The sequence below is a fragment of the Acipenser ruthenus genome, chromosome 2, assembly GCF_902713425.1.
Source record: "Acipenser ruthenus chromosome 2, fAciRut3.2 maternal haplotype, whole genome shotgun sequence".
NCBI classification, from domain to species: Eukaryota; Metazoa; Chordata; class Actinopteri; order Acipenseriformes; family Acipenseridae; genus Acipenser; species Acipenser ruthenus.
Genome location: NC_081190.1, coordinates 31,883,535 through 31,903,197, shown reverse-complemented (window position 1 = coordinate 31,903,197; position 19,663 = coordinate 31,883,535). Strand labels below are relative to the sequence as shown.

The window sequence follows — 19,663 nt, the reverse complement described above, 5'->3', positions numbered from 1 at the left end:
GCAATTGGTTGCACCAGAGCTTATTTAGGGGTGTCACAGCAAAGGGGGTGAATACTTATGCAATCAAGACTTTTCAGTTTTTTATTTGTAAATAATTTTGAAAAATATGTAGATTTTTTTCCCCACTATACAATAGTACTACTATGTAACCACACTCGTACAGTGTGACTACAACGTAGTTAGAGACACTAACGCTGGTTTCACAGACTCCGGTTAGATCTCGTCTTGGACTACTTCACCTGAAATAACATCAGTGAATCTAAGATTAGTAACAATCAGGGTATGTGAAACCAACCATTAATGTAAAGTGCTACCTTGGATTTTGCAGGCCATTGTTCTACTGTGTATTTTGGTCTGTGAAACGTATCATGGCAATTAATGTGAACCCCCCCCCCCCAAATTAAGAAAACAATGACTTTGTATTTAGTATAACGATTAGTACAGTATATAATTAGTATTTCATATAATTAACAGACCTTACGATACATAATTTGTACCAAGCTTAAGTTATTATTAATTACTTTTCCAAGAAATCCCAAACCAGTCTTTGATGAGACTAAAAGGATGTGTGGTTGTGATTAGTATCAAATGACGGTATGAGTCGACCCTGTTTCCTGTGTCTCCTGTCTTGTATTTTTAGTTTTAATACAGACAAATGTTATTGTTAGCCCTCTTTTGAAAAATGGTTAGTGTCTATTATGGAATGCTTCATATAAATAACTAAGGAGGTTATTTAAGAGTTCCTACATGAACCTTAGTTTTTTCTTACCATTAACATTAGTAGTGTGTTTTTCATTTTAAAACATAATATCAACAAACATATCACAGTGGTAAGTACTTACATGAATATGTCCTTTAACACCATAACACAACTATTGTTTAACATTTAGGTTTAGAAAACTGTCATTTCTGAGCAGCAGAAACATGGCAAAGGCTATCCAAATCCTAATTATTTATACTGTAGGTAAATGTTATCATGAATGAACTATCTAACAATGTTATTGAGATCTGGAATTAAAACAAACATTATGTAATGTTTACAGCATTTATCATAAGTAACCTTTACAGATTGTCGAATATAAATATAGTAAATGAAAATAAATTTTAAATAATTTTAAAGGTTAAGGTAACATTAATCTGATTGTAATGAAGCAAGATTCATGGGATTGGAGTTTTAATGCAATTTAAGGAATGGAAGCAAATCATTTCAATTTTTTGATTTTATAAATGTATGCCAAATAAAGACAGTCAACTTCTCAGATTTTGAACTGCAGCGAGTCTAACTCAATCACAACTATTCATCACTGAAGTATGTCAAAATTATACACTTTAAATGCAAAGTTTGTCTTACTTTTACTACAGTACCATCAGTTTTCAAAAAGTACCACTTGGAATTGTATTATTAATATTAGCCTCAGAAAATTGGGAAGAAGAACAAGAAATCTCATACTTTTCAACTGCTGATGGCAGTACCACTTTTACATTGGACCATTTCAACCTAGGCAAGCCAATTCACTGGGGGTGCCATTACAACCAACATGTTTAAATGTTTTTGGGGTAATACCTTATTTGTTCAGCTACAGTAACTCAAATAATACAAATACGGTAAAACCCAGCTACTAATGTCAGTCAAGGTACCAACAAAGTATTGACGTTATGTGAAATTGCTTGTAACAAGTTAATACCTTTGAATCATGAGGATTTTGAAATGTCTTAGTTTAGCCAGGTTAACCTTTAATTGAACCGTTTAACCATTCTTGTTGTTATTTACCAGGGCCAGCATCAGCACCCGGGCAACCGTCCTGGGCCCCCGACGCCAGAGGGGGACCGACACACACATACAGAAATGAAATTACAAATATGAGTAAATGTACTATTTCTGTTCTAACTATCCTACTGAAGCAGCCTTTAGGACTCGAACCGTTTAGTTTTTACTAAACTAAACTGTGTGCGTGCAGTGCAGTGAAACTTCAGATCTCCCCTTTTTCCATTTTTCTTTTCCTGCTTGTGTCCTGTTCTCTTAGTCCCGCCTCATCTTACTTCCTATTGGCTTCCATCCTCCCCAGTTCTTCGTAAAGCCGAAAGCTATTGGCTGATCTCGACATAAAATTATACAAATGTGCCAGTTAAAGACATTCTATAATTGGCACATTTACTTTCCAACAATCAAGACTTTCATTTGACAAGCGTTTGGCTGCACCTCATTCTCTTAACGTGGATGTTATTTAATCTGTAGTATTTTTGTATTTAATTATATCCTGATGTAACTATCACTGACACTGTTATCTGTTCCATAATTGAATTGTATTTTGTCATACTTGTACTTGCTAGAACCAAAGTCATTGTATTTTATCTTGCTTTTAATTGTATTCATACTTGTACCGTGATTCTTGAAATGTATTTTTCTTTACGACTGTAAGTCGCTCTGGATAAGGGTGTCTGTTAAGAAATAAATAAATAAATAATAATAACGTCTATTATTATCATAACGCCTAAACACCTATTATAATTATAGGATTTTAAACCATTAACAATTAAACCTGACGAACCTCTGGAACCTCCAAATAAAAAGAAACATAAATCTGGATGACAAAAACGGGAGAAAAAGAAAATAAAAAAACTGTAAAGTGTGTGTTCTGTTTTCTGTTTTCTGTACTAAGTAGGCTACAGTAAAAAATAATCTTTACTATTGTAACGACGCATTCAAGCAAGACGCTAAGAGTGGGGGCGTGGCCTTTAGACTGCATACTTGCCAACGCTCATCCCCCTGGGGGGGGGGCGGGGTTACGCATCATACACATGGGAAGGGTCATATGCAAAAAACACTATCATATAATAATAGACGTATCCCTTCAACTCAACACCACACAACTAGCATGACAGTAAACATAGACACAATGAAGAGTTCTTACCTTTGTATACCGGTAAGTTAGTGATCAGCAGATGTGTCAGCCGCACAAAGAGCACAGCATGTGGTTTTCACCAACTCTACTGTGCAGAATAAATTAATTTTTTTCTATGTGTAAATATCGGTGCTTTCATCCGATGCATCGGGACACGGGACATTTGGAGGGGACAACTGTATAGGGACTGTTGGCATGTATGGGACTGTGTGTGTGTGTGTGTGTGTGTGTGTGTGTGTGTGTGTGTGTGTGTTGTGTCGTTCATTGGTTGTTTTCTGTCTGTGTTTTTATTGGTTATCTTCAGTGCCTTATTTGAATAAATGTATCCAAATGTTTATTATTTTTATGTCGGCTTGTCTCCAACCAGGTCTGCCAGGACCGTATTTAGGTAGTGCGGTGACCTGGCTGTGGGTTTTGTCGTCGGTTCCAGAGAAAGGGTGTAGTAAAGAGCCTGTTGTGTTACACTGCATTCCTGACTAGCATATTCATTACACTATTTTACACTGTACAGTAATGTGTAAAGTGCAGCAGCATGATTTATTTTGTGTTACCAGTAGGTAAAGTAAAAAGAAAATGCGCTACAGGTATTCATTTGATTTTACTCCAGACATGTCTGGTTTAGCGAGGGACTACCGGTTATGAAAACCTTTTTGATTGAAAAATATTTTTGATTTGGGGGTGAAGGTGGGGGGGGGCCCACTGGAGGTCCATTGCCCAGGGCCCACAAAAACCTAGTGCCAACCCTGTTATTTACTTCAGTTTTTTGTTTAAGCAAACTGTTCTAATTTACTTTTTTTTTTTTTATCTAAAACAAAGGTTACAGCATTTTGATTTTATTGAGAGGCAATGGACAGAGGTTTGATACTTTTGGGCCTTTTTCATGAAAAGAGTGTTTGCCTTATTATCAAATATGACTTTACAATGCCTTTAATCGGGACAAAAAAAATGCCTTAATTATGATGTGGTCTTTATACTGAGGTGGTATTAAAGGAGGTTTTACTGTAATAGTTATTTCCAAGAGACAAAGGCACAAACATCTAAACTGCTTTAGAGTCAGGTCTGTTTTCTGTGTGCATGCACAACATCTACTATCAACTGATCACTTAAATAAATGGAGGAACGTTACAAAGATAGACTAACCACAGACTGTACAAAATGAAAATTATGGATCAGTTCGTCCTGTGAGTAAAGTAGATAAGTTATAAGAGATATAATGTTTCTTTGAAAAAAAGTCATCATTTTAATGACACAGAACATATTATGGAAGGTTTTCTTGTTCCTAGTCACTGTTTGTCAATGTCAGTACTTTACAGGAATTGAATTTGTGAACTAATTGGTAGACTGAGATTAGAAGATTATAGGATAGATCTTTAGTTTGCAGCGCTAAATTCATGGAATTAGTTCCAATTGGATGACGGAATGACAGAATATTTGGTCGGACTGCGAACAGTCCTTAATCATGTTTTTGATTAATGAAGAATACTGAAGAAATGAAGATTGAAAAAATGAAAAACTGCACATTAGAACGTCCAGTAGAATCTAAACAATGCCTTGATTCTCAGAAATGTAAAACACTTATTAATACTAACATACACAGTGCACCACACAACTAGAAAAACCCTCTTTTAAGGTGACTTGTATTTCATTGAAAAGGCATTAGAAAACTGTTAAGAGTTCCATTAGACTGAACTAACTGCCATTTCGCATCAGAGTCCAGAAGTTGAGATTGTGTTTAAACCTTGATGTGTATTGTTCAATGTGACATGCTCAATTTATCATTAGTTATGAAGTGAAAACGGATGAATACACATTCAATTTAGTTCAGCTGCTTTCTTCATTCATCACACCCTCCTGCCATCCATCATTCCCCCCTTTTGATTTAAACAAAAACACACTTTCATAAATGTAATCTAATTAATCATAATTGAAAGGTAATTTTATTTTAATGGACCATACATTTGGGGCAAGGCTTTATAAACTTTCCCTTCAATTGTAATGAATTCTGTTTCAGACAGTATCTCTTGAAGAAGACAACTTTTTTTTTTTTTAATGCAGTCATTTAAAGCTTGGAGCCGTTACTCAGAACTGTCCATGCATGTTTATCATCTTCATCTAACAACTCTGTTAGAGGAACAATCTTTATAAATTGAAAAAAGTTGTACCAATAGATAGACATAGGAAAACAAAAGCAATTACTGGGATAGGTGAAATTGTAGCTGAGAAGAACTATTTGAAGTATTTACAGACTAGGGCACTGAATAACAAAACTGAGGCTAGATGACTCAGTTGGTTATTAAAACTTTTACAACAATAGCATCAGGGCTGCCGCAATGGTAACATAAGCTGAAATATAACATTATAAATGTGTATGGTAATAATTTGGAGGTTTTCCGAAATTCTAGGAGCATGGGTTTAGTGATCTACAATAACCTCATTGACTCTTAACTAATACCATATAGAGCAAGTCCACCGTTCACTAGATGTTCTGACAGTCTTTCTCCCCCGCCTTCTCATCGCGTTCTTGGCAACTGTATCTTCCTTCTGGGGGTCGGTGGTCCTCCATTGTCCTGCCATGGTTGCACCTCAATTGGCTGCTACAGGAGATGAGATCCTGGGGCAAAGAGCCTAATCATCTGACAAAAAGATTATGTAATCAAAGACCCCTGGAAGTTATTTATCTTTCTACAGCAATGAATTTAGCTCGGTTAAAAATAGAAAAGGGGTATTGGAGTAATAGAACTCTCATTCAATGACATAATTGTATAGGGATGGATAACATAATGTATACTGCTTTGTTACAGTAACATGGTGAGGTTGTAACAGGTAGCATAATAGAAATTGGAAGTGTACCATTAATTTCAGGGTTGTTGGTATTAGGTATGATGACATTTCTTCTACTTTAAACCATTTAGTAATGAAATGGCTGATACTCGGATGAAACACAACCCATTCAAAAATACATTCTATCCTTTCTTAACTACTGCCAAGACATATTTCATTGATCAGTGCAGAGCTTCGTATACTGAATGTTATTGGAAAGTATCCCTATTAGCATGATGGTTTGAGTGGCCAAATGTATTGAAACTGCTCACCAAACCACTGATATGTACTTTTCAGGATGAGATATTGTTGTGATGACAAACTCTCTTATAAACCTATGTTGTCCCATTCAGCAGAAAAACTACCCTTTTTGGTGGGCATCCTTTGAACGATGACCAATGTGGCAACCATGTCACTCACCGAGTTTCTCCATATCAGGGCACATAATAATCTTTCTTGACCTTAATGAGCCAAATCCAATTCATTGGAGACATTATGCCACCATGCTGATACTGAAAGTGAAAAGGCAAAGCATATCAATTATACAAATGTCAGCTTCATCTCAGGGCCATTCTCTATTACTAACAAAGGGAATGGAAACCATTCAGATAGTGACTAAACCACACTGAAAAGTAAATCTGTCCAAGTTCAAATATATCTGTGAGCTTTAGTCTAGCCCGCTTTTGTAAAGCTGATCTTACAGTCATCCCTATGTGTCACCATGACCTTGATTCTCACAAAACAGTATCGTAGAAAAAAGACCTCTACAGGATATTAATACTTAAGCCAGTGACAACAGAAATGAATTACTTAGTATTACTGTAGTATAACCTTTTTTTAACTGCCAAAGTCCCAGTAAAATTTAAGTTTATATACAGCAAACATTTACACAGGAATGAAAACCGAGTCAATTGGAGTGTTTCAAGGTCTTGTGGATACAGAGACATAAACATGGTCATAACTTTATAAAAAATAACACAGTCATGGTCAATAGGAGTTTAAAATGTTAACATTCATATAATACACACGTATGAATGTGTGATTTATTTTTTTACATTTATACTTTAACAACAATAAATTGAAATTTAAAATTTAGGATTGAAGCTCTTCACTATTCAACCCATCTTGGCAATACAATTATTCAACACCAGGGACCAGTTACAAAAAAACATTAAAAGGAAAGGAAAGACTTATGTCATTCTTTTCAGAGTTTGTTGGTTCAAACTATGTGCAAAGGAAAACTTTCCTTGGCTTGTTGCCATTGTTTTTCAAGCTTCCATAACCAGAAAAGAAGCTCCTGCAAATCCTCTATTCAAATACATCAAAGCAATGCACTTAAGAATCTGATGATAACTAAATAAGAACATCATTATTTCTCAAACGGAATAGTCCTGAATCTCACCGCAAATCAATCAGCTATCTGCCCTAAGAATTTCTGACTCTATTTTAGCTCAATCAAAAAAAATCAATGAAGACCAATTATGGCCCATTTCATTAGCGTATGCAAATAGGAAAAGGTTGTAAATGAGCTTCCCTTCCCTCTTTTATTCCTCATTTTGCAGCGGCTCAATGCCTGCAATCCTCGTCAATGAGAAGCACAAAGGATGTGCTCGTGCTGGCCTCTAGCTGCAGTCTGGGAAATTAACATATGTTTTATTGCAGTTGGGTTCACAGCAGTGCTAAGGCAAGAGGCCGTAGATTCTGAGAAGTAGTGCTGGTGGCCCTAAACAAAAAACATCCTGACTAGTGAAAACCTGTACATATTTGAAAGTGTTGTGCAGTATATGATGAGTCATTTCTTACCTGATTAACATCATTTGCTTCTGTTCTGTATGATTCTCTATAGGACGGTCTGCTACTGACATAATGGATATTGCAGCATTGTGGGTTACAGACATGATCAGCTAATCAACAAACAAACAGGAATTTATTTAAGTGTAGTAGTTTTAAAGCTAATTATTATTATTATTATTTTTTTTTTATTTCCTCCTAACTTTTTATGATTATTATTATTATTATTATTTATTTCTTAGCCGACGCCCTTCTCCAGGGCGACTTACAATTGTTACAAGATATCACATTATTTTTACATACAATTACCCATTTATACAGTTGGGTTTTTACTGGAGCAATCTAGGTAAAGTACCTTGCTCAAGGGTACAGCAGCAGTGTCCCCTACCAGGAACTGAACCCACGACCCTCCGGTCAAGAGTCCAGAGCCCTAACCACTACTCCACACTGCTGCCCATATGATGTTTGAGTTTGTATTGCAGTTACTGAAATACTGCTTTGTTTTTGTTTGTGTTAGGTGCTTTTATTTGAGTTTAGGAGATGCTCGTCAGTTCTAGTTGCCTGCTATAGTGTAACATGAAAAGTGCAGTTGCCTGCTGTAGACATTAACAGTTTCCTTATTGAATAAGCAGCTACTTTGGATCAAGTTTCCCTTTGTTTGGCTCACTGCTGTGCAGTAGATGGTGCTGGCACTTACTAATATAAAGACACTTTGACAGATCTAGCCTACATTTTTTGTCTATGGCTGGCAACTAGAAATGAAGAACAGCTTCTGAACTGATTGTCAAATCACCTTAAAACAGATTTATCATTCATATTTCAATCAAAATGATTAAAAACATCATAAAAGCCCCAATACAGAGTGTGCCGTACAACTCCCAACTACCGATCCTGGCTTGCTGATTCCCTGGCTAAATACTGTAATCCTTTGGAGACCTTCCAACCTATCAGATTCCCCAAATATCCTCAAGAACAAACCCATGGAACCTGGAAACAGATGAACCCACAATGTGCCAAACGGGACACTATCCCATCCCCATAGCCCTCAAACGTGAGCTCCTATGGCTTGGCATCACTGCACCATGGAAATTTTACAGAACACAGGCTGCAGTGTTCAGCAGCAAACCTGTACCTGTAGTATACTGTTTAATACCCTTATTTGACGATATATTATGCAAATATTGTATAGGTTGTTATAGGATATAAGCTGCTTTCCTCAAGATCAGAACCAAAAAGCCCACTTGTGGCAAATACCAGCTTGTATCATATAGCTTCCTATACAATATTCTACATCTGAGAGAAGACTTAAAATATGAAATCAGTTTTAAAAGAAGAGAATCGAGGATGTGCACAAAGTTGAAAAATAAAAACAATTTTAATTGGAAGGATTGAGATGTGTATCCGAAGATGTATATCTTCAATTCAGTGTTCCCATATGTAAAATATGAATTAATGATGTTGAATGTCTGAAACTACCGTGTCTTTGTATCACTGGGAAATACAACAAAGAAGACCAAGCAGCTTAGTATATCTTGGAAGTTATTTGATTTGTTGACTTGGTTGTGGCGCCCCCTATATAGGACTGTTGTTTTAAATACGCCACCCCTTAATTATACCAGTAGTAAGGGGAGCTCAGAATTAATATCTCCCATATATTGCGACCCCCACTTGAGTCCCTTTCAAACAAATGAAAGAATAATGAGGGAAACGTGCATATGGTTTTATTTAAATACAATGAAAATTCAGACAAAAGAATAAAAGAGAAATGTTTGCTTTTTAATACAGATATCTTTTTTACTAACAGCAGTTATATGCTATGGTAGGTTCAAAAGATGGGTTGATAAAGCACAATGAAGCCAGGGCAGCCTCTCCCATATGCCACTGACACCTGGAGAAGAACGCTCAAAGCAAGAAAACAAAAAAAAATACAAAATAAGTGTTTTAATAAAAATACAGAATACAACCAAATACTGATTAACAAAAGAAGTGTTAACAACGCTTCAATGTGCTCAAAAACAAATAGTGAATAACTTAAACACAACACCAGGGGGCAGTGTGATCTGGGGGAGGCTGAAAACTCCACACATTTCCAGAAACACAATAAATATTCTTCGTTACAACTTTCTTTTTTTAACCCAGCTTACAGTCTTCTATTAAACCTATAGAACTGCCAAGTATATTCTGTTTTCTGGTTTTTAGAACTAAACAGAAAGCACAAGACAACAAGCAAACCAAAAAAAAAAAAAAAAACGTATAACAATAAAACAACAAAGTTCAACAGAAGCAAAACAGTGGCCAACACATCTCCTATAGAAAGAAAACAAATCATTATGCGTGACCACAAAAAGAAAACACAGTTCAGACAGTTTACTTAAAACAAAACACCAACTACATTCATTTTATTATTTATTAAAACCAGGTAAAAAAAAAAAAAACAAGCCACACATTACCTCGGGTGAACCGGACTGATCAATCGGCTCGTTTCCCTGTTCACCCTACCAAAAATCAATAGAAAAATAGAACAAAAGCATTTCAAAACAGGGGAGATCAGCACACAACCAACAAAGAAAGAGATTGATTTTTTTTTTTTTAATGTTACCATCAAATAGCAGCAGGGAGACCCCAAACGAAGCAACCACAGCAAATAATCTTGATTCATCATGTGAAACTGCAGCTCTTTATATACAGGTGCGCAGATTGTTCAGAACGGTGCAGCGTTAATTAAATTATTACTTAATTAAAAGTAAATAGGAAAAAGGTCTCACCTGCTACAAGGTTTTTAGACCAGTTACTAAAAAAATCAAAGTAATATAAAGTGGGAAGACTGTCACAGAAGTGACTAATGGCTGTGTGTCTGATTTGTGTTTGTTATTATTATTAGTTTGTTTGTTCCGCTTAATCTGTTTGACTGTTCACTTTTATTTATTTTTTTCTTGTGCTTCCACGATTTCTTTTAAAAGTATTGTTTGGTTTATATTATTTATTTATTTATTTTTCGTTTGCGCACATGGTGTTTTGTTTTCTTCTGAGTTTGATAACAGCAGCAGTAATAATGCGAGACAGCTGGGGTGCCATTGGCAATTGGACAACAGGCAGTTTTTCAATCTAGGACCAGGGATAAAAAGAGGAGAGCATTGAAAAAGGAAGGGGAAGCAGCAGCTAAAGGAACAGTAATAGCAGGACGTGAGCAACGAGACACGAGGCAGAAGGTAGCACAGTGGCAGCAGCAGCAGGATACACTGCAAAGGATCAGAGGCGGTGTGTAAATCATGCAAATTCTAAACACAGCGGCAAGCTGAGAAAACCACCAATGACGGACCACGGGCATCAGCTGACAGTTAAGTGGCTTTGTTTGTCTGGTGTATTTGGGGTTTTTGAGCAACCCAGTGTCCTTCTGATATGCCTGGAGAGGAGTCACGATGATGCTATTTCTTTATGGATGAGACTTGGATTCCTAAATTGAAAGGTGCCGAGGCAGGGACGAGGCTCGTAGAATGGAAAAAGCAAATCAAGGCAGTGATACGGATGCAGTGGTGCAGTGATGAACAATGTTTAGACTTTGTACTAAGTGCATTGGAAGGGGAGGCCAAACGGGAAATCTTGGTTGTAGATGAGGGATAGGAATACTCCAGAGAAAATATTTAAAGTATTAGAGGAATTGTTTGGTGATAAAGTGCCTTGTTCTGTGTTACTCTCTTCTTTCTTTAGTTGCAAGCATGAGAGTAATGAGAGTTTAAAAGCCCTCACTTTGCATCTTCAAGTACTCTTCCGCAGGTTACAACATTGAGAACCTCGATCTCTCCCTTCAGAAGTATACCTACAAGACTAGTTTGTGTTGGGATTACGGGATGGAGCACTTCGACAGGAACGTACAGCGATGATAAGAAGAGATGCAGAATAGACCTTTGAGGATATCCGTAGAGAGACTGCCTGTTATGAGGAGGAACGATTGGTAGGTTGAACGCCAACAGTGTGTAAAGTGATTGGTGAGTCTGATGTCACAACCCCTGTTCAGGATGTTAAAGACTGGTGACAAGATTTTCAGAAAGAGGTAAAAGTATAACTTGTGGAATGTGTGCGAGAGATTCGGACTGAATTTGGTGGATGGAGAGAGCCATTTCCAACTTCAAGGAGGTGTGTTGTGTAGGGAGGTGGTGGATGGATGCACTTGTGAGGTTTATTTTCAGATCACTGTGCTAAAAGATCAACAGAAACAGATCTGTAAATGCTATATGGAGGCTGGACACCTGGGAGTTGAGAAGACCCTGGCCACAATTCGATGATGGTTCTATTGGCCCTGGATGGAAACTCAGGTACAGGCATGGCATTGGGCTTGTACCGGTTGCAAGTTACAAAAGGCTAAGGCAGACCCTGGAGCTCCAATTGTGCCCTTTCAGGTTACTGCTCCTTTAGAGGTAGTTGCTTTAGACTTCTTGGTGTGGGGCAAACCAAATGATGCATATCAAAATATTTGCCCAAGACCACGGCTAAGGCCCTGTGGTATCATGTAGTTCAGCCTTTTGGGTGCCCAGCCTGGTATGACTACTCCATATCACCATCAGGGCAATGGGGTTTGTGAGAGGTTTAATCAAACATTTTTGGATCTACTAGGTACCTTAGAAAAAGAGAAGCAGAACTGCTGGGTGGACTATATGCAAGAAATGGCCCATATTTATAACAACTCAGCTCACAGTTCCACAGGATATGCTCCATTCTTCTTGATGTTTGGTCGACACGCCCTATTACCTGCAGATGTGGTATTGGGAGCCCCAGAACCAACTGGGAGTACTACCCCCGATGAGTGGATTCAAAAACATCATGAGAAGCTGATGTTTGCATTTGGACAGGCAAGTAAAACCTTGGAAGGAAATGCTAAACGGTGGAAGCAATATTATGATTGTACTACTAAGAAAGTGCCTTTACTGTTAGAGGAAAGGATGTGGATACGAGATAAACCAACATGTGGGGCTGGTAAACTGGCAGATAGCTGGGAGACAGTACCATATATTGTGGTAGAACAAAAGGGACTGAACCTGCCGATATATAAGGTTAGGCCAGAGAAACCAGGATGAGAGAGTCCTCCACAGCACAGAAACTTTCCACGGCCATGTGTAGTGCCGGTAGAAAGTGTACCTGCGGTTGAACCTGCGCAGCCTGAATTACAGTATCAAGAAATAAGACAGCCTATGTGGGGTTATTTATACCCGTTAGACCCACTACCCGAGGCCCCTCTAAATAGACACCCACAACAGGAGAATTTTGGCCACCCACCTAGAAGATATTGGGAATATAATCGCTATTGTTACCACTGAAGCATTGGACAGGGATTGCCAATGAAAAAGCAAGGAAGTGTGTCACAGGGTTGACCAATGCCTGTGTGTCTGATTTGTGTTGTTGATTATTATTATTATTATTATTATTATTATTATTTTGTTTATTCTACTTATTCTGTTTGACTGTTTACTTGTTTTATTTTTTTCTTGCACTTGATGATTGTTGCATGATTTGTTTTAAAAGTATATATATATTATATATATATATTATTTATATATATATATATATATACAGTGCCTTGCAAAAGTATTCAGACCCCTGACCAATTCTCTCATATTACTGAATTACAAATGGTACATTGAAATTTCGTTCTGTTTGATATTTTATTTTAAAACACTGAAACTCAAAATCAATTATTGTAAGGTGACATTGGTTTTATGTTGGGAAATTTTTCTAAGAAAAAACTGAAATATCTTGCTTGCATAAGTATTTAACCCCTGTGCTGTGGAAGCTCCCAGTTTACACCGATGAAAGAAATTGCCCTAACGAGGACACAATTACCTTACCATTGGCCTCCACCTGTGAACCATTAAAGTTGCTGTCACACTTTCTGGATAAAAACCCCACTGTTGAAGGATCATTGGTCAGGCTGTGAATCTGAAGGGAAATGAAGACCAAAGAGCATTCTACAAAAGTTAGAGATAAAGTAATACAAATGCATATATTAGGGAAAGGGTACAAAATAATATCCAAGTGTTTGGATATCCCAGTGAGCAGTTGGATCAATAATCAGGAAGTGGAAGCTGCATCACACCACCCAGGCACTGCCAAGAAAAGGCCGATATTTCCCAACATAAAACCAATGTCACCTTACAATAATTGATTTTGAGTTTCAGTGTTTTAAAATAAAATATCAAACAGAACAAAATTTCAATGTACCATTTGTAATTCAGTAATATGAGAGAATTGGTCAGGGGTCTGAATACTTTTGCAAGGCACTGTATATATGTATTTTTTTGTATTTTTTTATTTGCGCACAGGTGTTTTGTTTACTTCTGAGTTTGATAACAGCAGCAGTGATAATGTGAGACAGCTGGAGTGAACTGGTAATTGGACGACAGGCAGGTTTTCAATCAAGGACCAGGATAAAAAGAAGAGAGCATGGAGAGAGGAAGGGGAAGCAGCAACTGCAGAAGCAGTAACAGCAGGACGGGAACGAGGCGAGAGGCAGAAGGAACCACAGTGGCGGCAGCAGCAGCAGCAACGGGATACACTGCAATGGAGGCTGTGTGTAAATGATGCAAATCCTAAACACAACGACAAGCTGAGAAAACCACAGCTGACGGGCAAAAGGAAGTGGAGTAACTCGGACCACGGGCTTCAGCCGGCAGTTAAGTGGCTTTCTTTGTCTGCTGCATAAGGTAGCTCTAATTGGGAAGGAGACTCAGTGATTGTGATTTACTGTTTTAAAGTGAAGACTATCCCTTACAGATCTCAACCAGCTGCCTGTAGTAATTAGCCTGTTTGTACTGCTCTATTAGCACATATTAAAGGGTTTTTGTATTTTAGTAGTGTTGGCCGGGTGGTTGTTTGGTTGTTAGTGGCGACCACTAGTGGGCAGGGTTATTGGCTTTCTTTTTGTAAAAAAGGGGTGAACTAGAGGTGGGTTTTCTCGACCGCACTACAATTACAATCAATATAATAAAACTAAAACAACGGTTTCTTAGGGTGCAATCCCCTAGGTATTGTAATCGCTACGAGATAAAAGAGCCTGTTTGTTTGGCACCCACCACAGGTAACTGATGGGGGAAAAAAATCTCTATGCATGAAACTTGGTTCACGCTACATATTTCTTGACATGAAATGTCAGGTTGGACCTGTAGGACCTGTTTTAAAGGGCCTGTCTATCAGTACTATTAAAATAGCCATATTATTATAATAATAATAAGTTGTATCTGGGGTGTGTTTCCCTAAATGTACTTTACCATTGTGAGAGCATCGTTAAAATACAGTGTTTCCCAAATCTTTACACCTTTACAGTGTCTCCCAAGCATCCTTGAAGTTCTGTTTGAGTTGTCTGGGGGCAGTCGTGAGATGTCCATAGAGGTTAGGAATACACTGCAACATCATCGGGAGAACACTTTGCCCCTCCCGAGTCAGCGCAGGGGTGGTAGCTGTGAGCTGAGCCTAAAAATAATTGGACATTTCTAAATTGAGGAGAAAACTATAGAAAAAAAAACCTAATTGGCGACTACTAAATAAATTAAAAAAAAATACGTCCCCAATACCCTACCACTCCTCCAAATCCTTTATCTAAAATTCTACAGCCAGCCTTAAAGCAAATCTTATCTTTTTTGGACTACTTTTTATTTGCAATGCTCACTAAACCAATACTGCTTCACATTATTTGATCTATATGGCAATGTTGAAAATAGGCCTGAGTTAATGTTTCTGAGCTGTGACATGCACGCTTTGACCCTTGTTAAGGGGTTACGTTTCCATGTCTGTGTCATATTGAGGCATTACCGGTAGCAATCATGCCCATATCATTTCAGTTGTGGTCCTCCTTGGGTTTTTGCTGTCTTGAAACCAGTTCCTCTTCCTGAAGCATGAACATGGTATTAGCTGGACTCGCACAAGTGGAAGTTTCAGTATTTAAGTTTATTTTTCTTATTGCCTCACCGATTGCTCAGTGTGCTTGATGCCATGATCTAGAGGTCTCTACCAGTTGTAAGGACCTGAATATTTTTAATTTGTCACAATGTCCTTCCACAGAGCATTGGACATTTACTAACATGACCAGAATCATAATAATATCAAAAACATGCAATCCAGACCACTTCATTTAATGTCCAGTGTGCAGGCCACAACACAACACAGAGTTCAAGAATGAAAAGTAAAAGTACAATCAAAATTGTAGAAGTACAATCAAAATTGTGTAAGGACAATGAAGATGTATTTGAGAAATGCAACAATTTGTAAGGTGTAATCCTACAACACAGGAAGTGAATATGAACCCAAGTCAAAATCTTAAAAAACGAAAACATCACTGACTTGTGACAATGTTGTTATGCGAACAACTTTTTTTACAGCTGTAATCTTAAACCATCAGAAATTGTAACTTTTGCTTGATATTTCTAACTGTGATTCATAATGAGGGCGGCAAAAACATTATATTATTTGAAACGCATGGCGACTTTGACCAGGTAAAAACACATGAAAGAGTTTCAAATATAAGTAATTCTCTGCATTCACTGGTTTAGGGCTTGCTAAAGTTTGAAGCCACTAGAATAGACATTAGAATAACCATGGGTACAGTAGGTGGCTGAAACCAGGCCGATTCCACAGTTCTGTAAAATGTTCTAAAAATCCAACCCCGGCAGGGTATAGGAAATTATGATCATTAGTTATAATGATGAGTCCAAGCAGTGTGATAGACATGCAGACCAAAGTCTTATTTGCAATCAAGGGTGACTCCCATTAATTCCCCAGTGCAGTAAAAATGCTACAGCTTGTTGTATCCCACCGATGTATACAGTAAGTCGATAAAATCAACCGCTAATTTACTAAAATGTTTACCTTGTAATTCCCCAAATGTGTTTTTTGCATAAGTTGAAGAAGACCTCTTTTGAAATCTGTGTGACTTAAATTAAGATGTTCATAGTAAAAAGCACTTTCAGCTGTAGGAGACTTTAAATGACGTTCAAGCTCTGCTATAGCCTTGGAAACAAAATTATGCAAATAGTGCACGTGTCATACTGATTACATGATATGTTCAGCATGGAAATAAAAAGTACCAACTTTCTTACATCTAAAACCTTATTTAAAATCCGGAATGAAGCACTACACCTTCCATTGTAATAAATACAACAAATATGTATTGGTCTCATAACCCCAGTCAGTCCCTTGGTAATTTACACCTCCAACTGCTCCTGGTTATACGAGAGCCAACAGAGCTGCACTTTTTGTGCAAGCAGCTTGAACAAACCGTATTTCCTAAGGGAGCTTGAGCACTTTAACGTCTCAACATTAGCCTGCTCCCTGGCTCAACATTATTAATGCCAAGAGGTGGTAATTTAAATAATGATGTATTAGGGACAAATACAAATGAAAGCGTAATAACCACAGAAAGCCCAAATGTGCAGCTCTGTGTGTTAATAACTAATCCAATGGGATGTGAACAAATTTACCAGAGTCTTGATTAAAAAAAAGAAAGTGCTGCAAAGCAACAGTTGATCTTTAATTGAGTTGCTGATGGTCATTTTGTCAATAATTAAATGATCATTAGTAAGTCAATTCTACACATATATAATTAAAACATTTACTGGATGGAATCATTCATTAGCCTTTAATTAGTTAATCAAGAGAGTTAGAAAACCAGCAAGAAGCCTGGCGGTATGAGATTTATGTTGCAGCTGTTTCGTAATTACAGCAACATTCTTTCAGGGATTCGCTCTAGTTTATTTTCACTGGCATACTGCTTAGTATCCTACAAGCTTCCTCAGGGTTTGTCTGGGATAATTAATGTCACTACTTTAGAGATGCAAGGTCACATGCCATTTAGTGCTGTTTTTGTCTCATCAACCAATTTCAACGAAAATGCCTCACATTATACTACAGGCCAGTTGAACCTGAATTCTGGTACTAGCACACACATGTAAAAAAATGTTGGCAACTCAATCTGTATGGTCTATATTAATGAGTTAAATACTGTAGCAACAGAACGTAATACAGTTTCCCTGAGATTGTTCACCTTTTATAGTTTTGCTTTTTATGATGTTTGCTATCATTGTAAGTGGTGCTTTTTAAAAAAAAAAACAAAAAAAAAACTTACTTTGAGTCTGTAGAGCTTCACTGGAGCCATGTGGCAATGTGACCTTTCAACTCTGCTGGTCCAACTACTCTACATATATAGAGAGGGTGACATGATGAAATAATGAGGAAGCCTGTTCAGGTTATTCAGGCCTTGGCAGTTAGAATTTTAAAATCACTCAACATAACTGAAAAATCATAAGGCAAGGGAAAGGTTAAATAATAAATGACAATGACAATTGAAACCACTTGGTCTTTAAAATATACCCCATATATCTTGGGCTAAAAAAACTAACGAAGTATTCCTATCTTAAAAGTTCATCTCACTTGATAGTTTGGTTGAAATGAAAACAACTGCCAAATACTAAAATTGTTAACTGAAATAAATTGGGCTGGGTGAGTCTGGCTTCCCTTATAAATATCTGTATACCAACAGTTTCTTTATACTGTAGCTCATGCTACCAGTAAATAAAATACTACTGTGGACTAAATAAAAAAGATATATTTTGGGGGTCGTGAATTTACGATCAAATTGTATACTACCAATGTATTTATATTATTATTTGTTTAGTTATACTTCTCTAGTCCTAACATCTTTTGTATATTATATGCATGATTTTGTTATTGCATTGGATTTCACTTGTATTTTATTATAGGGCCATTTGGATTAGAGGATGCATTAAAAATATATTAAAAAAATGTTGAACTGTAACTAATGACAACCCTAAGATATTCCTTTAGAACATTTAGCCCTGCACTCCCATTTCAAGACTACAGTGATTTAAAATGATGTCTTACTTGTACTAGATTCTCTGGTGAAATCATTTTGTTTAGCAATGTATTCATATTTACTGCGAGTACCTGTATTTAATTTGTATAGATCTTATTGGGTAAATACAAAAATACAGACAATCTAATAAGAATATTGAGACGTGGAACAATTGCAGGAGTCTGTATCCGGAGTTGGTGAGGTCACAGTCATGCCGTTTCATGATGTCTCTTTGAAATCTATCTGAATTGCATTAAATTAGATATAAAGATGTGCAGACACATACATCACAGTAAATAGTGTACTGGAGCGTGACAGTGGAAGAATCCCGCCTCAACAATCGGGTCAGAAAATCTCCCAATCCGATTAATAATTCACAATCCTGTTAGCGGAGAACAAACATTTCTGTTCAAGCAATTTAAGTTGCGGAATTGTTATTAAATCTGGGAGATTTGCTGGCTCTTGAGCTGAAGTAGGAGTACTGCAAAACTTATTTCAATCTGGGCATGGGATCAGACAAATGCTCCCTTTTACAACCCATTTTCTCTATTAAATAGTAGAAATGCCATTTGTATTTTAAATATTTCCAGATAGCATGGAGTACAATGTTGCTTTTATCTTTTAATATTACTATTTTCACAAATACAGTGGTAGCCGATATGGTATCCATTTACTACCCATTTTGTTTGGATAGTTCTTATTTTTACCCTCCACTCCCCAGAAAGCAGTTTCTGCAATGGTGACTGCTGCCAAGACATGTAATGGTACTTAACATATAAATGAAATCTGTTCATTCTACAAACAACGGGGTATTCAATTGAAGTTTCTACAATTCTTACTGTTTAACAGGCTATTTCAATAGCATATGAATGGAAGGTGAGAAACAGAAGGTAAAATATGTTTTTGTATGCAGATAGTAATAATTGCATGGAATAGTTTACCAGTTGAAGTAGTAACAGCTAAAACTCAATGTCCTGGTGAATTATAACCTGTCCCAAGGGAAACTGTGTGCTAGCAAGGGAATAGACTTGTTTAGCTATAGAGCCTCTTGTTGTTCCCAAACTTCTTAACATTGTTTTTTAAACTAGGAATTGAGTAATAACCTTCCCCAAATGGCAAATATTAAATTACCTTATACTGCATTACTGTTCTGTCTTGTAGTAGAATAGCTTTGATACATTGTGCAAGGCTCATAGTTAAAAGGCTGTATACTGATTGAGAAGTTGTGCAATTATTCTACAGTGAAGTTTAAAACTGAATAGGAAAGGGCACCATGGAATACATTATAAATTAA

The 19,663-nt window shown here is 37.0% G+C and overlaps 1 protein-coding gene across 1 annotated transcript in view; it reads left to right on the top strand.

Moving 5' to 3' along the window:
* The first annotated feature begins 11,796 nt into the window (after positions 1-11,796).
* The window catches only part of LOC117408639 (BRCA1-A complex subunit Abraxas 1-like), a 38,176-nt gene continuing 30,309 nt past the window's right edge, over positions 11,797-19,663 (top strand). The window contains exons 1-3 of the mRNA XM_059007070.1: positions 11,797-11,827; positions 12,126-12,361; positions 13,891-14,178. Of these exons, the coding sequence (XP_058863053.1) occupies positions 11,797-11,827; positions 12,126-12,361; positions 13,891-14,178 (555 nt within the window). The remainder of the gene's footprint in view (positions 11,828-12,125; positions 12,362-13,890; positions 14,179-19,663) is intronic.